General features: G+C 47.4%; 2 protein-coding genes across 4 annotated transcripts in view; both read left to right on the plus strand.

The window, feature by feature from the left end:
• LOC118253293 (Golgi integral membrane protein 4-like) overlaps positions 1 to 9,200 on the plus strand; it is a 29,543-nt gene extending 20,343 nt beyond the window's left edge. For 2 of the 3 annotated variants that reach the window (XM_050714872.1, XM_035557512.2), the window contains 6 exons: positions 678 to 835; positions 3,164 to 3,372; positions 4,262 to 4,326; positions 5,018 to 5,182; positions 7,023 to 7,094; positions 8,645 to 9,200. In XM_050714872.1, coding sequence (XP_050570829.1) covers positions 678 to 835; positions 3,164 to 3,372; positions 4,262 to 4,326; positions 5,018 to 5,182; positions 7,023 to 7,094; positions 8,645 to 8,755 — 780 coding nt within the window. In that variant the 3' untranslated portion in view covers positions 8,756 to 9,200. Of the gene's footprint in view, positions 1 to 677; positions 836 to 3,163; positions 3,373 to 4,261; positions 4,327 to 5,017; positions 5,183 to 7,022; positions 7,108 to 8,644 lie in introns of all 3 variants that reach the window. The other variant, XM_035557513.2, reaches the window with a different exon arrangement.
• Positions 9,201 to 15,452: 6,252 nt separating this feature from the next.
• FNDC10 (fibronectin type III domain containing 10) lies at positions 15,453 to 18,207 on the plus strand. Its single transcript, XM_035557737.2, has one exon. It carries the CDS (start codon positions 15,497 to 15,499, stop codon positions 16,160 to 16,162), a length of 666 nt encoding a protein of 221 aa, XP_035413630.1. The 5' UTR covers positions 15,453 to 15,496; the 3' UTR covers positions 16,163 to 18,207.
• The last annotated feature ends 2,758 nt before the right edge of the window (positions 18,208 to 20,965 follow it).

Below are 20,965 nucleotides of genomic sequence, written 5' to 3' on the forward strand. Positions count from 1 at the left end.
GTGCTTGTTGTGTCCCTGAGAGCATGCGCCATGCTCTGGGCACTAGGAGGAACTGCTGAATCTGTCTCACTCCAGAAGCCTATATTTAAAAAAAAATAAAAAATTACTCATTTCTCTTGGAAAAGGAAGCCAGTTCGCTAGGGACTGGCTTTGCCTTTTGCATTAACCTTGTTAATTTCCTGCAGTCTGCACTAAAATAAGAGATTCATGTCTTATTTCAGGATTGTGAACAGCAGTGAGAATACTTGGGAGCTGCTGTGCATATTGTGAGCTCGTTCTAGTGAGCACAGTGAGGAACAATAACTGCCAATATGACAATCATCAAAGCATAGTTAGATTACAAATGCAATTGCTATTATTATTGCAATATGTTTCTTTGTTTAAGAGTTCTTGGTGTTCCTTTTTCTCTTGGAGATAAAGCTACCTGAGATGAAACATGCCTGGATCTCATAGGATCCAAATCACTTCCTCTTGGCTGCATGGAAGGAGAGTGACCTCTTTTACTGCAGGCTGGCTGGACAGGGCTGTAGATTTGTTCTGGAGCGTTCTGAGTCTGTTGTTCCTTGACAAAAGATTTCTGGCCCATGAGTATGCAAAATGCAAGAGAGGTCTGCAAGAATATGATAAGATTAGGAGCTTGTGTATATCCTGAGCACATCTGTGTGTCCTCTCTGCAGGATGTGAAGATGGTGATGCGCATTCACGTGAACAGCCACGAGGAAGGCCAGGCTCCTGCATTGTCATTGTCTGATCTGAAACAACCCTCTGCGGCAGAGAAGCCCAAGATGCCAGACAACCACCACTCAACAGGGAGCAAACAAGTGCAAATGCAAAGGTTGGTGATGCAGAGCTCCCCTCTGCTCTCTGCCCTCAGGGATCAGAGGAACCAAATAGCCTAATCTCTAGTCTGGCTTCTTTTGTGTTTCTTGTGGTTTCTACTTGGAAGAACAATTGAAGAAAGCATTATTTATTTATCCTTTCCTGATCTACTCCTTGTAACTGCATGCTGCTGCAGGCATCCGTCTCAGCCCCAAAGCAGAAGATTGGTCATGCTGCAGGCGCTGCTGCGTGAACACAGTCTGGGTGGGTGGGTGCTGGGCTGGCAAAAGAGGAGCAAGGGTTGCAAGGATTCTGTGCTATTGGAGCACTCTCTGTAGGGTGCCTTTGTACTTGACCCGGTTTTTAAAGGGGTTGCGCCGGAAGGAGGGAAAGGAGTTACTGCTGAGTGAGGTTGGGTCAGTGTGTTTCCCACTAGCTGGAGTGGAGGGTGGAAGCCATTCATCTTCAGCACCAGGTTGGCTAAGGAATTCCTTCGCTTCCTCTAAATAAGAGTCATTAAGTTGTGTTTTAGAGCTACAGTTAGCTCGTTTTGAGCTTGGAAAGAGCATTCACAGGAGGGTGTGATGGGTTCCTGCAGGTACCACGGTGGGTGATTACTGCAGTGTGGTATTTGTATGGCTGTGGTACCTGGGAGTCTAGGCAAGGACCAGGATCCAGTTGGGATCCTGTTGTACTGGATGCTGCACAAGAGGAACTGTTTTGTGTCTCAGCAGTGCTCACAGAAGACAAGTCTGCTTTGCAAAAGGAAGAAAATGTCTTTCTGAGGCTGTAATTCATCAAATTCTGGCCAGAATCCAAAAACTGACTCAGAAAATAGTGCTTCCTTATTTAACTTATTTATCATCTGTGTGTGTCCAGGTCATATCTGTGCAGTTTACTGAGAGGAAAAAAAAATTAATTCCTGCTTTATTTGTAAAAGAGACTTTGGGATCTCATTCCAAACTATCCATCAGCTAGATTCCACTAATGCATTTTCTTTGCCCTGTTTGTTGTTCACTTAACCCGCAATCTTTTCAGGTCAGAGATTGTGCTCTGCGTGTTTCTTCAAAGGGTAGTGTCCTCCCCATGCTGCTTCAGTAGGCAACATCCTCTCCGAAACTCAAAACGCAAATATTGGCCTTGTTTTGGCAAATGACTTCCCAAGGACAGAAACCATGCTTTTCCTGTCCTGGATTTATCATCAAGAAATTATTGAGCAGCTGCAGGCTGTCGTTTACATTGGGTGGTGTTTGTGATACGAGTGCAAAACCCAGCTTTCTCCGGAGGTGCCAATGCTAAGAACACTGAACCGCAGAAGAGGCCGTGCGTCCCGTGCCAAGAACTGTTGCACAAGGTGGCTGAGACCGGCAGATTCCAGATGGGAATTGTTGGTCTTGATGGCCAGTTTGCATGGTGATGGCTTTGTAATGGGAAATCTGAGCTAAAGGCTGGGCTGTGGTTTTTCTTACTTGCAAGTTTGTGTGGCAGTAATATACTGGCTTCAAAAAGCTGCTAAAGCTGGGGCCACTTAAGAGCCTGAGGCAGGGAGGAGCACTGCGTTGTGGTGGAATTGCAGCTAACCTCAACAAATAAAGAAAGAAAATACTTTTCCCATGTTCACCTTAAAAACAAACAAACAAAACAAAACAGCAACAACAACAAAAAAAACAACCGCACCACCACCAAAACAATATGCCAACACTTCATTTCAATTATTTGTCACTGTTCTGTTTGTACAAGGGAGAGACACAAGCTGTTTGAGAGTTTTTATAAAGAGACATTGATTAAAGCACCTATCCTAGTTACAAATCTTCATAAAGAGCTTGTAACTTTAAAAATTACCAGACAATGGAAATTAGCAACTCTGTATTGCAGCTCTTCTGTTTATTTTGAAATATATATATATTTTTTCCCTCATAGGTCAAAACTCTGCAGTTTTACTTTAGCAGCATTTTTCATTTTAAAGGAAGTTGGAACACAGACGATTTCTGGTTTTGGTATTTTCGAAGAAACTTAGATTTATGTATTTGGGTGTGTGTGAGGCATGAGTAAGCATCAATTTAGAGTTGGAGTTTATTGCTATGTGGATATGTTACATTATCAGATAAGATTAAGGCAGTTGTTCTACAAATTGTGTTTGTAAAGCATAACTTAAGTGGCACGAGTTCTGTTTCATGTAGCTGCTGGTAACTAATGCAATTGCTATTTTGGGAAAAAAAGTGGACAAACTTGTGCATGCATTGTAGGTTGGTTTTCTGCTTGGCATTATGAAATGGCATTTTTAAATTTCTCTTGTATGTGCTGAGTCAGGAGGTGTCTGTTTTGTTTCGTGCTGTTGCTGCAGCTGGAAGGACATAGTCAACAAAGTGAATGCCCAGATGGATGGTGCCCAAGTGCACAGTTACCCCGAGAGCCTTCACCTCGACCACAGGCCGGGGCAAGAGACTCAGAAGGGCAGCTCACAGCCACCGGGTCAGAAGAGAGCAGCAGAGTATCAAACAGCTGGCCGGGGAGGCGAGAAGGAGAAGACAGATAATGAAGAGCTAGAAATGGGTATGCTTTCCCTAATTCCATGCTGTACAACGCTATTTTATAGCGGGGTCCCTCCAGACCACTGTTCTGACAAGACAATCTCAGCCTCGTATAGGAGTTGGTTTAATCCTGTTAGTGGGTTTTGTAGTTTAGGGCAGAAAGGCCTCATTTCTCAGGTGAGATTTATCAGCTGGCATGAAACAGCAGAAAATGGCTGTTAACTGATGAGATCCTAGGGAAAATTACAGTGGGTGGGCATGGGCCCACAGCACCTCCATGGGTCCAGTAAGAAAAAAAAAGTTGATGTGACTGCAGCTTACGTGTATAAGAAGGAAGCTACAAATTCCTTGTGGGAGCAAATAAAGAAGAAATCAAAAATGTATTACAGCTACCCAGTCAGGCAGTGGGGAGCTAAAACAGGCTTTTGGGTAGAGGTGTCCAGACTGAGAATGTTTGTGTGGAGATGCTCTGCTGTGCTCAAGGAATCAGGGTGAACGCTTGGTGAACAGATCGCATTCCTCCACGCAGACCCTGCTGTCAGTTCTTGCATGTGTGGAAATAACCTTTGAGTTGGAAGTTAGTTAATTGCCTCTGTCAAAAAGACACTGATGAAGTGCAGATGTGACTGATGCCAGTCCTGCGTGTTGCTAGGCTGAGGCAGTGACCATCAGGTGGCTTTCTGTGCAACTAACTGACAGCAGGGAATGATGCCCTGTTGATGCAGGAGGGCAGGGAAGGTGGGAACTGGGGCTGCTCTAAGGATCCCCTTTGAAATGCTGACTTGCATCCTATAGGCGTTATAAAGATGACCAGATCAGAGCTTTTGTGTTTTGTGAGCTCCCTTTTTGTGAGTAGGCTTGTTTGGTTTTAATCCAGAGACTGCCCTAATAACTGTCTCCCTTCCTTGCAGATGCAGGAATGATTGAGAGGGAGAACTTGCATTCTCAGAAAGAGACCGTTGTCCAGGAGCCCATGGTAAGAAATGCGGCTGTGCTGTCATCAGGACACAGCCCTTCCTCTAAATAAGAATCCAGTAGCCTCGTTTAAGTAGATGCTTTCCCAGAAGTCTCTGTAATGTATAACTCCAATTTCCTTTCTGGTTCTGGAGGGATTCAGATGGACGGTGAAAATCGAGGTTTTTTGGTTTTAGAACCATCAGTGTGCTCGGTGAGATGTACGACTGGTGGGGTGCTATGAAGCCAGTGCTGCCTGCCTGCTTGGATGTTAAGACAATCCTTCATCTCAGTTTTCCCGTTTTAAAAAACCAAACAAACAAAGATGAAAGATTAAGATCACAGAATCGTCTAGGTTGGAAGAGACCTCCAAGATCATCTAGTCCAACCTCTTGTCCTAACACTAACAAAACCTCCACTAAACCATATCACTAAGGACTACATCTAAACGTCTTTTAAAGACCTCCAGGGAGAGGCTAGACGTTGGGAAAAGACGGGAATGCGGCTAAGAGTAATCAGTGGTCTGTTCTGGGGGGGCGATACGCCTGTGCTCTTAATGGTGTAGTGCCAGTCCTTCTTCCTGAGATCTGGGTCCCTTCAGGACAACAGTTTTTCCCAGCTTCTTGGTTTGCTGCTGATGGTGGGCTCATGTTGGCCTCTGCCTCCCGAGTGGATATCTTCTCTGGTGCTCACACGAGGCTTCTCTTGTCCAGATGCCGGATGATGCTGCAGATCCTGCCCAGGATCCCAATAACCAAGGTGAGGATGAGTTTGAGGAGGCTGAACTGGAGAGACCTGACTTTGAAGAGAAGGTGGGAGGTTTGGAGAAGTTCAAGGAACCCAGCGTGAAAGAAGAGTCTAAGGAGAAGCCACTGAAGGTGACTGACACGAGGGCAGGCAGTAGGGGCGCAGGGAGAGATTCCTGGCTGTGAATGGGGTGAGTGGGGGGAGTCAGAGAGCTGAAGGGCTCAAAGGAAAACAGCACCTTCCTGCACAGATCCATAACGCTGCTGCAAGGATGTGAGAGGCAGGAGAAACCTTTCTGAGAAGCAGTGGGTCAGTACCAGAACTCATTCTGGCTCTGTCCCCTCGGCTTGTTGAAGTTAGCACAAGTATTTGCAGCACCTACGTGGCTGGAGAGACACAGAACAGGAGATGGCTCACTCCATGGCTATTACTGTAGCTGTATGCTCTTGTCTAGCACTTCAGGTATTAAAACTAGAGACAACAGCAGGGGCCTATGCTTGGGGTCTGGTCAGAGCAGCCCTTGCTGTTTGGGGGCATGCAGCAGACTCCTGACAGCAGTGACAAGGTGCAGAAGCTCTTTCTTGTTTGCCTGCTCGCAGGTGACAGCCATTTATTTCGCAAAGTGTTGCTTGCTGTCTGAAGCCAGGCTCTGCATCAGGGAAATATCAGTTTGTTTTGACATGCACCCAAGCGTTGCTTGTTTTTAAAGGGAGTGTTTTATCTGTCAGGTTCTAAAGTCATGATCAATGGTGAGGTTACAAAAAATAAATCCAGGCCAATTTAAGCAAGCAAGGAGGATATCTTCCAGATGGGGCCATGCTGCATTCCCTAAAGCTCAACCATAAATAATTTGTAGATACTTGGTGCGTTGTATAAGGAGAGGCGTTGGTGAGAACCTGTGTTAACAAGTACCACTTCCCTGAAAATGTTTGTTTTACCAGGTTGGGCAATTTTCCCCTCCTATCTGGGTTAGACCATGCAGGGGGCACGCTGCCTTCTAGGCACTGAAACTGTTCATCTGTGTATTGCGAGTCCTGTAATGGTTATGAGGGGTAGAAATCTAAGTCTGGCTTCGGAGAAAGGTGTCAGCCGGATGCAGAGACCTAACCAGTCTTTCCCAGTTGTAGTATGCCTTACAGTAACGTCTGAAGCCCACTTCAGGAAGAGGTGGAACAAACATTCCTGTCCTTCCCTTTTCATCACTTCCCTTTTCTCTGGGTCTGGTTTACACCAAGCTCCTCCTCGCTTTTTAACGTGTCCAGGTTCAGTGCAGTGCAAGTCTGCTTGTCCCGTGGTGACTGGGCACAGACCACGTTTGTATCAGCAGTGCTGATTCAGGTTGAGCTTCTCCCAGATGCAAAGACAAACACTGCCAGTTCATCTTATTCCTCTCCAAGGCTCGTGGTTGTGGTTCTAAGAGCAGAACGGGTCAGGGTAGAACAGCTGGCTTGTTGGGAAGGAGTTGTCTAAGAAAGCAGATGTCCGGCTTAACTGTATTTGCTGGAAGATGAAAGCCCAGCAGCACTGTTGGAGTGTCTGTAAATCAGCCTTGTCTGAGTACCCAGATCCTCCTGTGAGCTGTAAATTATTTAAAGCGTTAATATTTCAATCCTCACCAGTGAGAGTGGCTTTAAAAATATCCCTGCTAGTTTGTTCTGTTTTGTCTTCAGATTTGGTGGCGGGACGTAGCGAGGGGAGCACAAAGACCTCCGGAGCTGGGCTGATGCAGAAGCAGTGCAGGACGTGCGTGGTTCCCTGCAGCCTGGGACCTGATGCGCCTGCTGCATGTGTGAGGGTGGGGGAGGTACAAATGGAGCTGGGGCCGTTTCATTGCCTCTCTGCTGCCCTGATTCCTGAGCTGTAGCCCAACGTCTTCCAGACCTGGGGCTGCAATGCCAGAGGGCTGTCTCCCCGGAGGGGCTGGAAATGGGTCGGGGCAGCGCTCAGTGTCCAGTGTTCTGTATCTTTCAGGATGCTGGCAGACCTGCCAAGCCCAGGGAGGACCCAATGGATGACTATCAAGAAGACCAGGAGCAAGAAATTGTACGACACCAAGGTTCCTCTTCTTTCCCTCTTTGGTGCAATCGTTACCTGGGTCTGTTGGGATTCAGGAGCTGAGCATGGCTCGGCTTTTAGGAAACCAGATGTGAGCACTGCCTTCGGTTTTGCTTCTGCTCAGTGAGGGATTATTCCTGTGGTAAGAAGTTCACCAGGAGCCCTGTAGTCTGCTGCTGCGTGGGTCCCCAACCTTTCTCTCTGGGGAAAAGCTGGGGAGAACTGCCCTGAAGGGTCACTGGGTTACAGCCAGCAGGCTGAACAAGAGCTTGGGTGGCAGAAGAATGAGAAGGGGACTCCTGGGGAACTGCTGTATGGGTAGGATGGGAGACGCTTCCAGTGGAGAGGTTTGGTCCTGGCTAAAAGATGGAGAAAGCTTTTAAAATCCGAATTGGGAGATAGGTACGTAAAGAACTGAACTTTTTTTTGGAAGGGTGGAAGTAGGAGAGAGTGTTTTTTCTTTCCTCATGTGTAAATCTGTAGCTGAGATGAACTCAGAGTTTCGTGGCAGCTGCTCAGGGATGTGTTCTCCATTGGAGGCGGTCTCCGTGACAGGGAGCTGAGTGAATGGAGACACAACAGCCTTCCTTGCAGCCCCCAGAGCCAGCTGAATGTTGCCAGCTACCTTACGGTAACATTTAAGTGGGACGTTTGGTTCGCAGGCCTTGAAAGTACACGATTTTTTGTGATTAGAATGCAAAGGAGATGGGGGGAAAAAGTACTCATCTACTGGTGCTGGTGAGCAGCACCATTTCTAGATGAGGTGCCCAGGGAGAAAGGGGATGCGTTTGTTCCATGCTTTCTTTGAGAGCCAGGCATCTGTGAAAGGGGCATCGCATGCGCCCCAGGAGGGGACACTGGTGCCTCCTGGCTCACCTGGATGGAAATAAAGGATTCTCTGCAGTCTTGTTAAGAACACCGAGTCGTGTTCATCCTCTCCTTGCCCTTTGTGAGTGGCTGCTGCTGGCGTTTCCTGCAGGTTCAGCATGCTTGCTGATGAATTAAGGGTTTGGGCTGTCTGCTGGAAATGAGGATAAAGAAAAACGGTAGTGGGTGGGGAGGAGAAGAGCAAAGCTGATGTAAGGAGCTCTCCTTGCCCTGTGTAAGAACCTGGCTTGTGCACTCTCTAGTTGGACACCAGGGTGCCAGCAGATGCTGTGCTGGCTGCTGCACGTCAGGGCTGGGACTATTACAGCAGTTCTAAATGTGGTGGAGGTCGGATATCCTCTCATGGAACAGGGGCAACGGGCTGAGATGTGAAAACCGCACTGCAATGCCAGGCTATTAAATGTTCCTTAAACGAACAGCTGGTCGTGGCAACATGGGCTTCTCCACTCTGCTTCTTGGCAAAGTGAACTGCCAATGTCAGCGAAAGGTCCCTGGCAGAGCTGCATTCCTCCCTGCTCCTGGGTTTCCCAAGCTGGGCTGGTTTGGTAGGACTGCTCTGTTCAGAAGCAGCGTGGTGCTGAGCGTTAGGGTCTCCTTTTCCAGCTGGGCCCTGCTGATTTTTCCTTCCTGGCTGTTCCCTCTGCACCCAGGAGGATCACGGCGGTGAGGTGGATGACAACGACGACCTGGAACTCGTCCAAGAGCGGAAGGAGCGCGCGGGCATCCGGGGAGCTGACGGCAAGAAGGATGACTACTACTGAGAGGTGCTGAAGGAAGATGGATGCGCTAGGAGTGAGGGGACAAGAACTCCTCCCAGGAACTGGCTCCTGTACTAAGCAGAGCCCAGAACAAAGGCAGGAGGAGATGGCTGCCTTGGCAGGCACCGAGCAAGGTGCCTGCAGGTGTGCGGTGCATCTACGTGCGTGGGGCCACTCCTGCTTCTCTGGTCGATAGCATGGAAGTGCTCTCAGACTGTAGGAATGATTTTATCCTGCTGCTTCTTTTAGAAGCATGTGTTGATTTATCAAGTTCTTCACCCTCTTGTCTTCCCCATCCCCTTTCTAGCTGGAAAATGTTTTTGGTTTTTTTATTTTGTTTTGTTTTTTTTACTGCCTGGGCAGGGGGAGGGATGCAGGACTACAAAAGGGTGCCTGAGCTGGTCCCTGGACTTACTTGACTGATTGCTAATACAAAGGAATCTGTCTTCATAAAATATTTTGCTCAGTAGTGTTTCTTTAAAACATCCTTTGCTCCTGTCAGAGCAGGGTGGAGAAGGAGGCAGCCTGCTTGTTGTTTGGAGCAATGCAGGGGTGATGGCTAACAGTGAGTACCAGCAGAAATGACCACATGCCGGCCAGCGTGTGTTTGTGTTCATGAATGAGCGGATCCTCTTCCCGGTGCAGAGCCCCTTCCCTGTGACCCAGCTCTGCAGAGTTCTTTCTCCTTGCCAAGGGGTGGTCAGTCAAACCTTGCTGTGAGGACGCAGCTGCAGCACCCCAGCAGCACTGCCCATCCTCAGGCCCTCAGCAGAAGGTATCAGGCCATGTCCCAGCCTGCATCTGCCTCTCAGACCCACAGCATCCATCTCCCTCCTGTCCTGTCCATCTTCTTTTGATTCCCCCAATATCCGCGTGGATTTCACAGAGCTGGGATAAATTATGCTGCTTCTCGACAGGTCTGGTTTTTAATCAAGTTGGGTATTCCTAGTGCTTTGTTGATTCAGTAGATAAAGTCTGTGGTGCCCTGCTTTACTCAGTCTCCAAAACATGTCTGGCTGCCTCAGCCAGACAGAAGGGATGAGTCAGCTGGAGTCCCTGGAACTTAAAATGGTGGCAGCTGAAAGACTGGGCTTCATCATGCCATCTCCAGGCCTGGGACGTGGCTTGTTCATGTGAGCAGGGCAGAGCTGTCACATCCCCACATCGTGTAAGCCCCATGCACCTGAGCCATCTCCTAGTCCCTCACCACCGCGTGCTCTGGGGGCTCACTCATCCAACAGCTTGTTGGTGAAGGTCCTGATAAAGATCGCAGGAGAGATCTTTGCTCCCTGTTTGCATTAGACTTTTTAATGCCTTGTTTTGGGGAGTGTTTTGTGGCACTTCTAGACACTTGGAAAAACAACATTTATCTCCCAATAAGTTTGGCCTTTTTCATTTCAGGCAATATTGATTTTTCTTCCAGTGCTTCTAATGGAGCTTGAAATTAACACGTCAGGGTTTTCTGGTTGTTCTGTTTTTATTCTGCTTGTGTTTCTTACCAGGACAATCATCAGTCTAAGTCAAACTCTGGGGTTGCCTGGAGTAGTTAATGTTGGCTCTGCTTGCAATGTGTGGAAGCAACAAGAACTGTTTTTCCAGCTGCTTCCCTTTCTAGAGCTACATTGTCAGGGCAGCTGGGTGGTGCTGCTGGCTGTTACGGAGGCCGGGGAATCATCTCGTTAGGAGCTCACAGACCTGATCTGCTGCTTGCTGGAACTTGGAGAATACAGATGTGCACTGAGACCAGGAGAACCTCGCTGTGACAGCTTGGAGCAATGTTCCAAAACCCCTGAGAGCACTGACCTCCTCCCGGGAGGACATTTGTTCTGGCTTTTGGGAGCACTCATAACCCACTGAGCTCACTGCAAAGCTGAAACGTGGCATGAGACTGCCGAAGTGACTTGAAATGATTAACACCACGTTAGCACTTTATATTGCCAACCTTGCTGCGTGATGCAGTACTGCTCAGCCACCACTGTCGGCTATAAATAGCACGTTCAGGATGCATTAGCTGGAGCTGCTGCTATCTGTTTGGATGCATCCGCATCAGAAATGCCCCCAGTGCTCAGGTAGGTAGCTACGGTGTTATTGTTTCACAGGCCAGCGGAGGATCAATGACCAACACCGTCTGTGGCAAGAATTTCAAGTCTGTGTGCCCAAGCTGCCCCAGTGAGAAATGTAGTGCTGCTGTCTGCTGAGCTTCATTCACTCCTGCTCTTCCATGCTCCTAGCCTGTGGCTGTCAGAGTGCAGAGTTTTGGACAGCGAGTGAATCAAGAGCTGGAAATAGAACCCCGGGAGGGTGAGACCACGTGCTGAGTCAGACTGCAGGAGCTAGCTACATAAGGAGGCAAATTCGTTGCTTTTGCGTGTCTGGGATGAGTAATCCTCGGAGCTGACTCGGAGGGGACTGTAGCAACTCAGCCCTAAATGTAAAGCTCCCTGCTGGGGGAACGCTTTAGCAGCCATATGTTGCATGCTGCCCTTAGCAGAGTGCTGAGCATCCCGGCTCTGGGGCTTGTCTGCTATGGCTGTGTGCAAGACTAAAATTGGCGCAGTGCTGCATAAATGGTTAGCTGTGGGTGGTGAGTGCTTCCTTGCCTGGCCTCCAGCAAGTTGCCCCCATTTTGGTACAAGTTTAGTGCTTCTTCTAACGGGAGACAATAAACCCAGTGGGGGAGAAGCAGGAAAGCAGAAAACGTGTGGTGTTGGGTCTGTCTGAAGGCCAGTAAAGCAATATGGGCTGGTACTGCTTTCGATATGCCGCCTGGGGCTCGCTGCTTAAAGCAAATGGCAGTGTTTGCCCGAGTGGCAAAAGGTTGGAGCGGCACGTCTGAGATGTCCCGGCTGAGTGGCACTGCAGACTGGGGCACAGGTGAAGGTCTGAGGAACAGCTGGGTTGCTGAGAGAGCAAACAGTGAGGCAGTGTTCACATGGAGCCAGTGCTGGCAGACCGACCGAGCCAAAACATGTATGTTTTTTTTTTTTTTTTGCCTTTCTTACATAAATAATTATCTTTTGCCTAGAGACACAGTGCAAAGCCAAAGGATGCAGTGCAGGGTAAGGTGTGGCTAACCTGGAAGGCTGCTACAACTTTCTGATGGGTTGCTCTTTCCTTTCCTTTGGACTAACACAACTTGATGTAAAGGAGATTTCTGTAAACAAATGCATTTCCAGGGTTCGCGTGGTGACAGCGGTTTGGCCACATCTTTAGTCAGATGATGGGAATTAATAGTACATTCTGTGCCTTTACAAATGAAGGCAGAGATTAGGAAAATATGCGTATCAATTAGTTAAATTGTTAGGCTCATTACTCATTTACATGGCATTTTATAGGGCTTAAAATGTGACAGGAATGAGATGTTTTCTTGGAGACATCTGAAACAGTTGGAGGAGAAAATGCCCTAAATGCTTGCATATTGTAGGAGGAACCGTCTGCACCTCCACAAACCAAGAATGTCCTCTCATTTATATATATATATGTGTGTGTGTATATATATATATATATATATATAAAAAATATGACTTAAGAGATTACCACTTGTTTCTCCCAATGACTGGTGATCATATCCTATGTAGTTTGAGTGCGGCTGTTGGAAAATTTCAGGATTAAATACAAGTCTAACATGGACTGATGGAGCTTAGGCCTGCTGGGGATGCACGTCCTTCAGCTCTCGTTCCTTCTTTGCACCCTGCAGCAGCACACAACTCAACTCAACCACTGTCTTTGTGCTGTCTTGTATTTGACTGACTCTGGAGCGAGGCCTGCCGCTTTTGCTGAACTTGGTGCCACTTTAGTGTTAGTGAAAGTTGATATACATGAAAAGGGTGAGGCAGGTGTTAAAGCCCTGGCAGTGACTGGGCTGTTCTGTAACCTGGAGTTCATGTGCATGAAGAAAATGTGGAGATCGAAGGAATATGTATCTAGGTCCCTTTTTACTCAACACAGGTCTTGTTAATAAAGAATGAGAAGACAGGTGTACCCTTGCACTGCAGGCCCCTTGAGCCAAAAGGTCCCAGGATGACCACGGTGGCCCAAGGATGCTTTTAACACCTTTCACGAACACTTCAGTCCCTTCACTGTTCTCCTCATTTGTGGTTATTTCATTCACAACAAACCTGTTCCAACCCACACTCACAGGACCAGTTATTCTGATCAGAGCCTGGTGCCAGATCTCCTTGACCACTGAAATGATGGTAGCTTTGGAGTGCCATCTGCTAGTAACAGTAGCTGGGAGAGCTGCACAGGTCTTAAGGAGGCAAAACTGGCTTGGTTTGGCTCCACACCTCTCCTGAACACACCCACGCTTCTCAGAAAGGGCCGTCAGATTGTCATTCCTGCATCCTCGCTGGAACTTCCCCAGGTAAGTTTGCCTCAGCCACCAAGAAGTGCCTTCAGCAGCACAGCACCTCCTTGTGTTCTGCAATCACCGTGTTTTCTGAGAAGAGCAGCTGGTACTACGACGTTAGCATCCTTTTCTATGCTGATCTCATTTTCAATAACATCATTAGGTACTGCTCAGTAGCATGAGATTTCTAACAACTTTTGGTAGGGGGCCAGAAATAAAAGAAAAATCTCCGCATGTGTCTTTTAAACCAAATTTAAACAATTGCGCAATACTAAATATTTTATAAGTAAAGATTTTTAAGAAACTAGATACTTTGAAAAGGCAAGTCTTTCGGACAGGAAAAGGTGTCTCAGTATGAGGCCATTTGGTCATGTCAATGCTCTGTGCATCTGAAACCAAAACTATTTTAACAAGTTCCACATTGCTGCAAATTACACTGAATGTTCTAAATAACAGCTTCATTGAAGTCCAAAGTGTATACTTTGTGGTTTGGTTTTTTTGGGGGGATGTGGCTGTGAAATAGAAATAGGCTTCAGAACCTTACCTTTTTATTTTAAGTTCATATAAAACAATAAACACTTTCAATGAAAACTTCCAAGCTTTATGGATTGCTGTGCATCTCCAAGTAGGTAAATCTCCAAGTAGGTAACACTGTAGAGAAAAACTACACCAATGCATTTAGGTACATTGCTGGAGTTTTTAACAATATAATGTGAGAATCTTTCTACTTCACAAGGTTAAATGTGGACAAATGTGTATGTTCTGCTGTAAGGAGGAATGTTCCATCTGGTTTTACTGCCCTAATGAAATACCTGGCCTTTCCTCTCCCTCGTGTGTAGACGCCTGTTTATATTTACTTTTGACCCTTCTTTTTATTGGTTTCTTGCTTGCATTTTGGTTTTATTAATCTGTGAACATTCCTGTCCTGCATTTAACAAACACCAGTTTCTCTCCTAGTCTCCTTAACTGGTCAGAAATCAGCACCTTAAAGATCTGGGCCGGGGCTGCAGTTACATTGCTTTCATTTAGCCATGATGCTGAAACCATGCTGTTGAACTTGCTCTTTGTTCCGCAAGCAGCAGTTAAAACTGTATTATGTACCCGTGTGTCCACCTCACTAAAACTGTGGGGAAGGAGGATGGCTGAGAGAGGCTCAGGAGAGAGTGGTGGAGATCCTGTGCTCTCTACTCGCACTGCGTGTCTTGTACACTGAAACCCGAGGGATGCTTCCAGTCTTCAGAAGAGTGGTTCTCAGCTGTGGTCCGGGGAAACCTTCACAGGTGATTTGCAGATAGGTTGTTCTGGGATGGCACGACATGGTCCTTTCCCTTCCAAAGGGTTCTGCAAGAATGTTGAAAGGTGGCTGCCTGCGTGACTACCTGTTCCAAAAAGCTGGCAACTTTGGGAGAAAAAAGGGGGGGCTAAATTAGTTGTCACCTGTTTCCTTTTTTAATTAAAGCAATTTTTATTAGAGAATGTTGTCGATGCTGTTAATTGTAGAGACTTTTAGATCCTTTAAGTCGGTCATTTTGTGAGCACTAAAGCTTAATTTTAAATGACATTCTGTATTTAGAGCAAAGGGAGAGAAGCATCCCAGCTTCCAGCAGGATTTATGGTTGTCCACAGCCCTTTTGTGTGGATGGAAAGTAAGCAGCTCAGAAGCCAGGAATTAAAAGCTTTCAGGACACTATGTGAAACCTCATCAAAACATGAATGCTCATCCCCACAGTTACGGGTGCGGAATGAAATCTTCAAACTGGAAAAGACAGGACTCGGTGCAACTTTTACCAATTTAACTGTTTGGAGAATTGTTAGGGGCTGCTTGGGTGAAGTCCCTGTTTCTGCTTCTTTCATTAGCTGGGGCTCTGCCACTTCCACGCGTGGAGATCTTCCCTAAGGGGCTGGGTGGGGTGGTCCGGCTGCGGCCAGGAGCTGCCTTTTGGACACCCCTTACGCAGAGCCTCTTCCCCTTGTCCGGGGGTGGCCAAGACCCCCAGTTTTACCCCTGCTAGCAGCTGGGCTGTGGGGGATGCTGGTGGTGGTGGTGCCGTGGTGGTGCTGGGGGTCCTTCTCACTGAGTTTCTCTCAGAATCTGAACCCCCCAGGCCCTAAAGCCAACAAAAACAAAAGGCGGAATCCCCACAGCCCCCATTTCCCTGCCAGCCCCGGGCCCCTCACCTTCCCCCCGGTGCCCCTCACGTTCCCCCTGCGGAGCCAGGCGGCCGGAGCCGGCCGCAGGCCGGCGGCTGGAGCCCCGCAGCCCGGCGAGAGTTAACGGCGGAGCCGCCTCTCCATTGGCGGCCGGCGCGGCGGCTGCGGAGCCCGGGGGCTTATAAAAGGGGCCCCGGCGCCGGCGGAGCGCTGCCGAGCCCCGGCTCCATGCCGCGGCGGCCGGCATGCCCAGCCCGCTGCCGGCCCTGCTCGCCCTGCTCTGCCTCTGCGGGCCGCCCCCCGCCGCCGCCCCCCCGGACGAGCAGCAGCAGCAGCAGCAGCAGCAGCAGCAGCAGCCGTGGTGCCCCTACAAGGTGCGGGCCGAGGGGGCGGCGGCGGCCGGGCGGCTGTGCTTCCGACCCCCGGCCCGCGGCTTCCAGTGCTCGGCCCGGGCCTGCCTGGCTCACCGGTCCCCCGGCGGAGCCCTGGTGGCCAACGCGCTGCGCAACGGCAGCGTCCTGCTGCAGTGGGCCCCGCCGCGGCCCGCCGCCGGCCTCCGCGGCTTCGCCCTCAACTGCTCGTGGGACGGCACCTACACGCGCTTCCCCTGCGATAGCGTGGAGCTGGGGGCCTCCTGTCGCGACTATCTGCTGCCCGAGGCGCACGGCGGGGTCCGCTATCGCCTGTGCCTGCAGCCCCGCTACGCCCCGCCGAGGCCCGCGCCGCCCGCGCAGTGCGTGGAGTTCCGCGTGGAGCCCGCCGCCATGAGGGACATCGTCGTCGCCATGACGGCTGTCGGCGGCTCCATCTGCGTCATGCTCGTCTTCATCTGCCTGCTGGTGGCCTACATCACCGAGAACCTCATGAGCCCGGCCGGCGGCGGCGCCTCCGCCGCCTCGCGTCGTGCGTGAAGCGTGGCGATGGTCCCCACAGCCCCGCCGTGGCCCCGGGCTGCTGCTGGGCTGTTCTTGGTTTTTCTTCTCCGACAGGGAGAGAGATGGGGTCTCTGAGCTCTGTTCCTACCGGTTCTGCCCACGGCGTCGTTTGAAGCTTTGGTTGGCTTGGGTTTGGCTTTTCCAGGCTCCCGGGATTTGGGGTTTTCTTGTGTGTTTTGGAGATCCTCATTTGTGAAATGGGGGGTTTGCAGCCTGAGCCATGCTCAAGGTCTGAACTTGTAGGATCGCAGTGGATTAAAAGTGAATGGTGGCAAACATCCACAAGTGCCAGAAAAAGTTCTGCTGCTAGAAGCAAGCGACAGATCCCACAGAGGGCCCGTCCGAGAAGACTCTCAAGAACACGCTCATTTTAAACCTGCGCTTAAATCTCCTTGCTCCAGACATGCACTTTTTATTTATTTATTTATTTTCCTGAGGGGGAGCGTCATTTAAATCCATGAGAGAACAAGCCCCGTGCAACCCCACAGCCCACAGCTAGCCGTGTGTTTGATCCAAAGCCCACCTAAATCCCCCCGATTTACGTGGGCTTTGTATCGTGCCTTATGCTGCTCCCAGGTGCTTGGGGCCGGCGGGGTTGCGTGACAGGGTGGGAGCCCTTTGAGCGACCAGGGTGGTGGTCCCCACAAAAACAGATGAAATTAGTAGAGGATGGAGCTCAATTTCATTGCAGAAGTATGAACTGATGATTAGGTATAAAATAAGTGCAAATGTAAGCGAACACCCATCACTGCCCTCTTAAATCCATCCCCCCCTTATTTTTTTTTTTTTTAGGAGTGCCACGTGCAGCTGCACTGAGGTAAAATCATCTGGAACACAAAACCCACTAATGTTGTAGCCGAGTGTTTTGAGCATAGGAACACTCATCGTTAACTGCTCACTCAATGCTGTAGTCAATAAGGTTTTAGCCATATTCGAGTATTAATTCTCTTGTGCCTTAGTGTTGAGAGTTTGTCCCATTTCTATTGGTATATCTGTTCTTGTAGTCTTCATAGACAACTGTATCTCCCCTCGTGTTTTTGTCTCTGAAACTGGTGTGTTCTTTTGTTTTTGAAAACAAACTTAGGCTGGTCGGTACTTGAACTTCAATATATACATAAACTAGAGTCAGTTACCATCTGAGAGCTATTGTGTTTAGTTTTTATTTAGTGCTGTTTGTATATAGGTGACTGCTGTAACAGACAATGACTTTGTATCACTTAAACGTACCTAAAGCAAAAGTAGGGGAAGGGCTCTTCTGTAACGGGGTATTGCTATTAAAATACTTCAGTTTCCTATGTGATCTGTGTAAATGTTTATCACTGGTGAATAACCCATGTGCTTTTCTTTTGTGGAATAGTTTGTGAAGTATAAACTTGCTATTAGAGGGTAAATACAGAAAGTATATGCAATCCTTAAAAAAAACGCAGTATTTGTACTAATCATAATCCCTTCAATAACTTCAATAAGCGGTTAAGGAGCTGAAGGACTCTATTTCACCAGGCAGAAATACCTGTTTGTTATTCTCGCTTTGTTTGCTTTCTCACATGCAGCTGACTCTAAATTTATCAGCGTTCTCTTTTTATTTATTTGCCTGTGTGCTTGATATAAGCAGCCTGACAATATCTAGAATTGCAGTAATGGAAGGACAGTGTCATTCATTGTCACTGAAGGACAATGTCATATTTTTTCATCCCTAAGGAGATCGGCTACTCAAAGAAAAGGCAATCACTTTTTATTGTATCTAGTGGTTTAGTTCAGTGAATTTAAACACCGAGTGAATTTGGACCAAAGGTCTTTCAAAGGTTTCAAGTCAGTCTTTCCTGTAGCCAGTTCTGCACAGGACTGCTGGAATGCCACTGATTTTGTATATCTCTGTCAGCCTCTGTCAACCAGTGTTACTGTTTTGTTCCTCATTTGTCGTGAACTGCCAGATGTGAAAATTAAATGTGTAACTGATGAGTCTTGTACCACTTCGGCATTGACCTTAATAAATTAAGAAAATAATGAAAAGAAGTGAAGAAAATCACAAATATTGAATGGTTCAAGATTTGTTTGACTCACAAAGTGAACAAATATGGTCATAATGATACTGCATTGCCTACTGTAAAATTACGATAACATTATCGGGAATATGAAAATAGGTATTCTCCGAATACTTTTTTTTTTGTTTACTGGAGGTTTAGGATCACGGGATAATTAGGTTGGAAGGGACCTTTGGAGACCACCAGGTTCAGCCTCCTATTCAAAGCCATGTATGAAAACTCACTGAGCCAAGCCCATTAATTATGGTAGCCAGGTGTCTGGTTCTGAGTATAAACAATCCCTGTTTGACCTCTGAATGAGCTTTGCCTTAGTTCCCAAATCCCTCTTTCTTTGCCAATTCAAGCTACTTCATTTCTTGTGCAGCCAGCACTGTTCATTGCGGTAATGCTGATGTCAGGAAACTGAGCACCACATCAAATTTAATTCATGGATTTGTATGTGACTATTTTCAATAAGACACCTCTGCACTTAGTGATAGGATATGGTTGTCTGCTAAAACAGCACCTTTTGTATCTACTACAGAAGTTATTTGTAGTCATCTCACATCTTGATGCATCTGCCTCTGTGGATTGCCTTGCAACTGCATGCTGGGCAGAGGATAGACAAGCAAGAGCAAAAGATGTAGAACAAGAACATAAATCCTGCTGGAGGAAATTCTGTAACTCTCTAAAGGATTATTTTTATCAGTGTTTTGCTCTCCATGCATTATAGATGGGATGTGGGAAACAATATCTCATAGCTTCCAGTTTATTTTCAGTGGATTAAGTTTTAATTGGACACAGCTTGGTGTCTGGAAAAGAAAAGAGTGTTCCCTTTTTGTGTGTGTGACATTAAGCAGAACATCTTCCAAAGAACTGATAACTGGTAGTTTTGTTGATTTTTTTTTCACTCTATCATGAGTATAGAATTTTCTTACTGGTAGCAATGGGAAAAATTCCATATCAATAGACGCGATATTCATTTGACTCCAACAAGCCTTTGTGTGCAACTGCAAATTAAAGTAAGCTTTATCCAGTATTTGCAGCAATTCCCAAAGCATGCAGAGTATCTTGCAGAGATATAAGCAATCCTGGCCTGTCCAGGCAGCAGTAAAGTGGCAGTATGCTGATTTATAACTGCCAAGAAACTGGACATTATGTACCTAATGCTTTAGGAAACAGTGGAGATAGCTTCTAAGGCAACTGCACAGTCTCCCTATTGCTATACAAGTACCTGGGTGTTAAAAATCTGTAGGGTGCACTCTTAGGTGGTATATAGTCTTGCATTTATCTGGTAATTTCCGGTACAAATATCAGGCCATGTCCATTTCTGCAGGTGTTAAAGTGGAGGACGATATGCTTGTTAACAAGCTTTTTTTTTTTCTCTCTCTCTCTCTCTTGTCCTGTGTTAAATGTGAAGAAAACAACAGCTTAGATGGAAGCAGCTCAAGCTCAGCCTGACCCCCACTTTGAATCTTCCGGAGGAAGCAGTCTGAGCCTTAGGCGAAGAATCTCTCTTCTAATTCCATTAGGGTACATTCTGTGGTACATAAAAGGAAGGGCTGCTTGGCTTTGGAGGTGCAAGTTAAAGCTGGTACTTTGCTTCCATGGAGACCTGGAGTTGAAGTCTTTGAGTCTGCTGCTCTATTTCACCAGCATGTTCCAAAAGAAAGGCTAGGAAGAATGGGATGAAAGGAGGAGAAGTGACAGATAACAGTTAACAGTGTCACGTTCCTGTTAAAGGCTGAGTAATTATAGCAGCGATGCTTGGATGGGTTTTCTTGCAGCCTTAGCCTGAGCAAATACACCCTGTCTGGTATTGCTGTCAGCAGTATCTGAGGGTGCTGCAAAGAGGTAAAATGCTCTGAGCATTGAGGGAAGGATGTAGAAAATAACACAGCCTGGTTTAACTTCCTTCCACAAATTTCTGCATGTCAATCAATACGCAAGGCTGGAGTCTTCACACAAACCTGCCCCCTCGAAGTGCTTATGTTGCCTCTATTCTATTGTTGGCATTGCTCGCAACTATCTGATTTAGGCCGCTCGTCTCTCTCACGCGAGAATTGGCCTGGTCCTTCCCTATCCTTTGCTCTTTCTGGTGAATTCTCCCCCACTGGAGTAATGGAACTGCCAAAATCACCCTTCAGATGCCTTCTGCAAACCAAGAAAATGTGATTTCCTTCAGCAAGAGAAACAGCCCGGGACACTGTCTTTACGTGAGTTTCAGGGACTGAGGTGTACTGAGTAAAATACCCTGATGTATCTCCAGTGTTAAGCTGAGGGAAGACAGAAATGCTTGTGTGTAGCTCCTGTTTCCAAAGAGAAAGCTCTTATTTCCACAGAGAAAAGGGGGAAAAGGCTTTTGTGCAAAGTGCACAGAGCGTTTGGGATTGATCCAGGGTGTCAGACCCATTTACTTCTTGTCAGGGGTGCTTCAGCTCTCCATCCAAATCCATCTTTGGAGCTTTCTCCCATGGCCCAGCTCAGTGGAGCAACATTTTGCTGCCACCTAGTGCTGAGAAAGAAAACAAGCCCAAATTCTCTGCTTTTCAAGGAAAAAGTGATTGCTTGGATCACTTGAGTCACGTTCTTCTGAATAATGGAGTATGTGGCTTACATTGCCAGGCAAATGGAACTTATACGTGTGTGAAATCTGGGAATAGGACACATTTGGGAAAAAGATGCAAAGACTGCCAGGAAAGATATTTGGTATTTATGAAACAGCTTTTTGCAGAGATGTAATTGAAGTGTTGCATTA

Source organism: Cygnus atratus, chromosome 21, assembly GCF_013377495.2.
Source record: "Cygnus atratus isolate AKBS03 ecotype Queensland, Australia chromosome 21, CAtr_DNAZoo_HiC_assembly, whole genome shotgun sequence".
Taxonomy (NCBI): domain Eukaryota; kingdom Metazoa; phylum Chordata; class Aves; order Anseriformes; family Anatidae; genus Cygnus; species Cygnus atratus.

Bases quoted from the DNA above. Each gene is read 5' to 3' on its own strand.
- FNDC10 (XM_035557737.2), top strand. From the start codon at position 15,497: ATGCCCAGCCCGCTGCCGGCCCTGCTCGCCCTGCTCTGCCTCTGCGGG.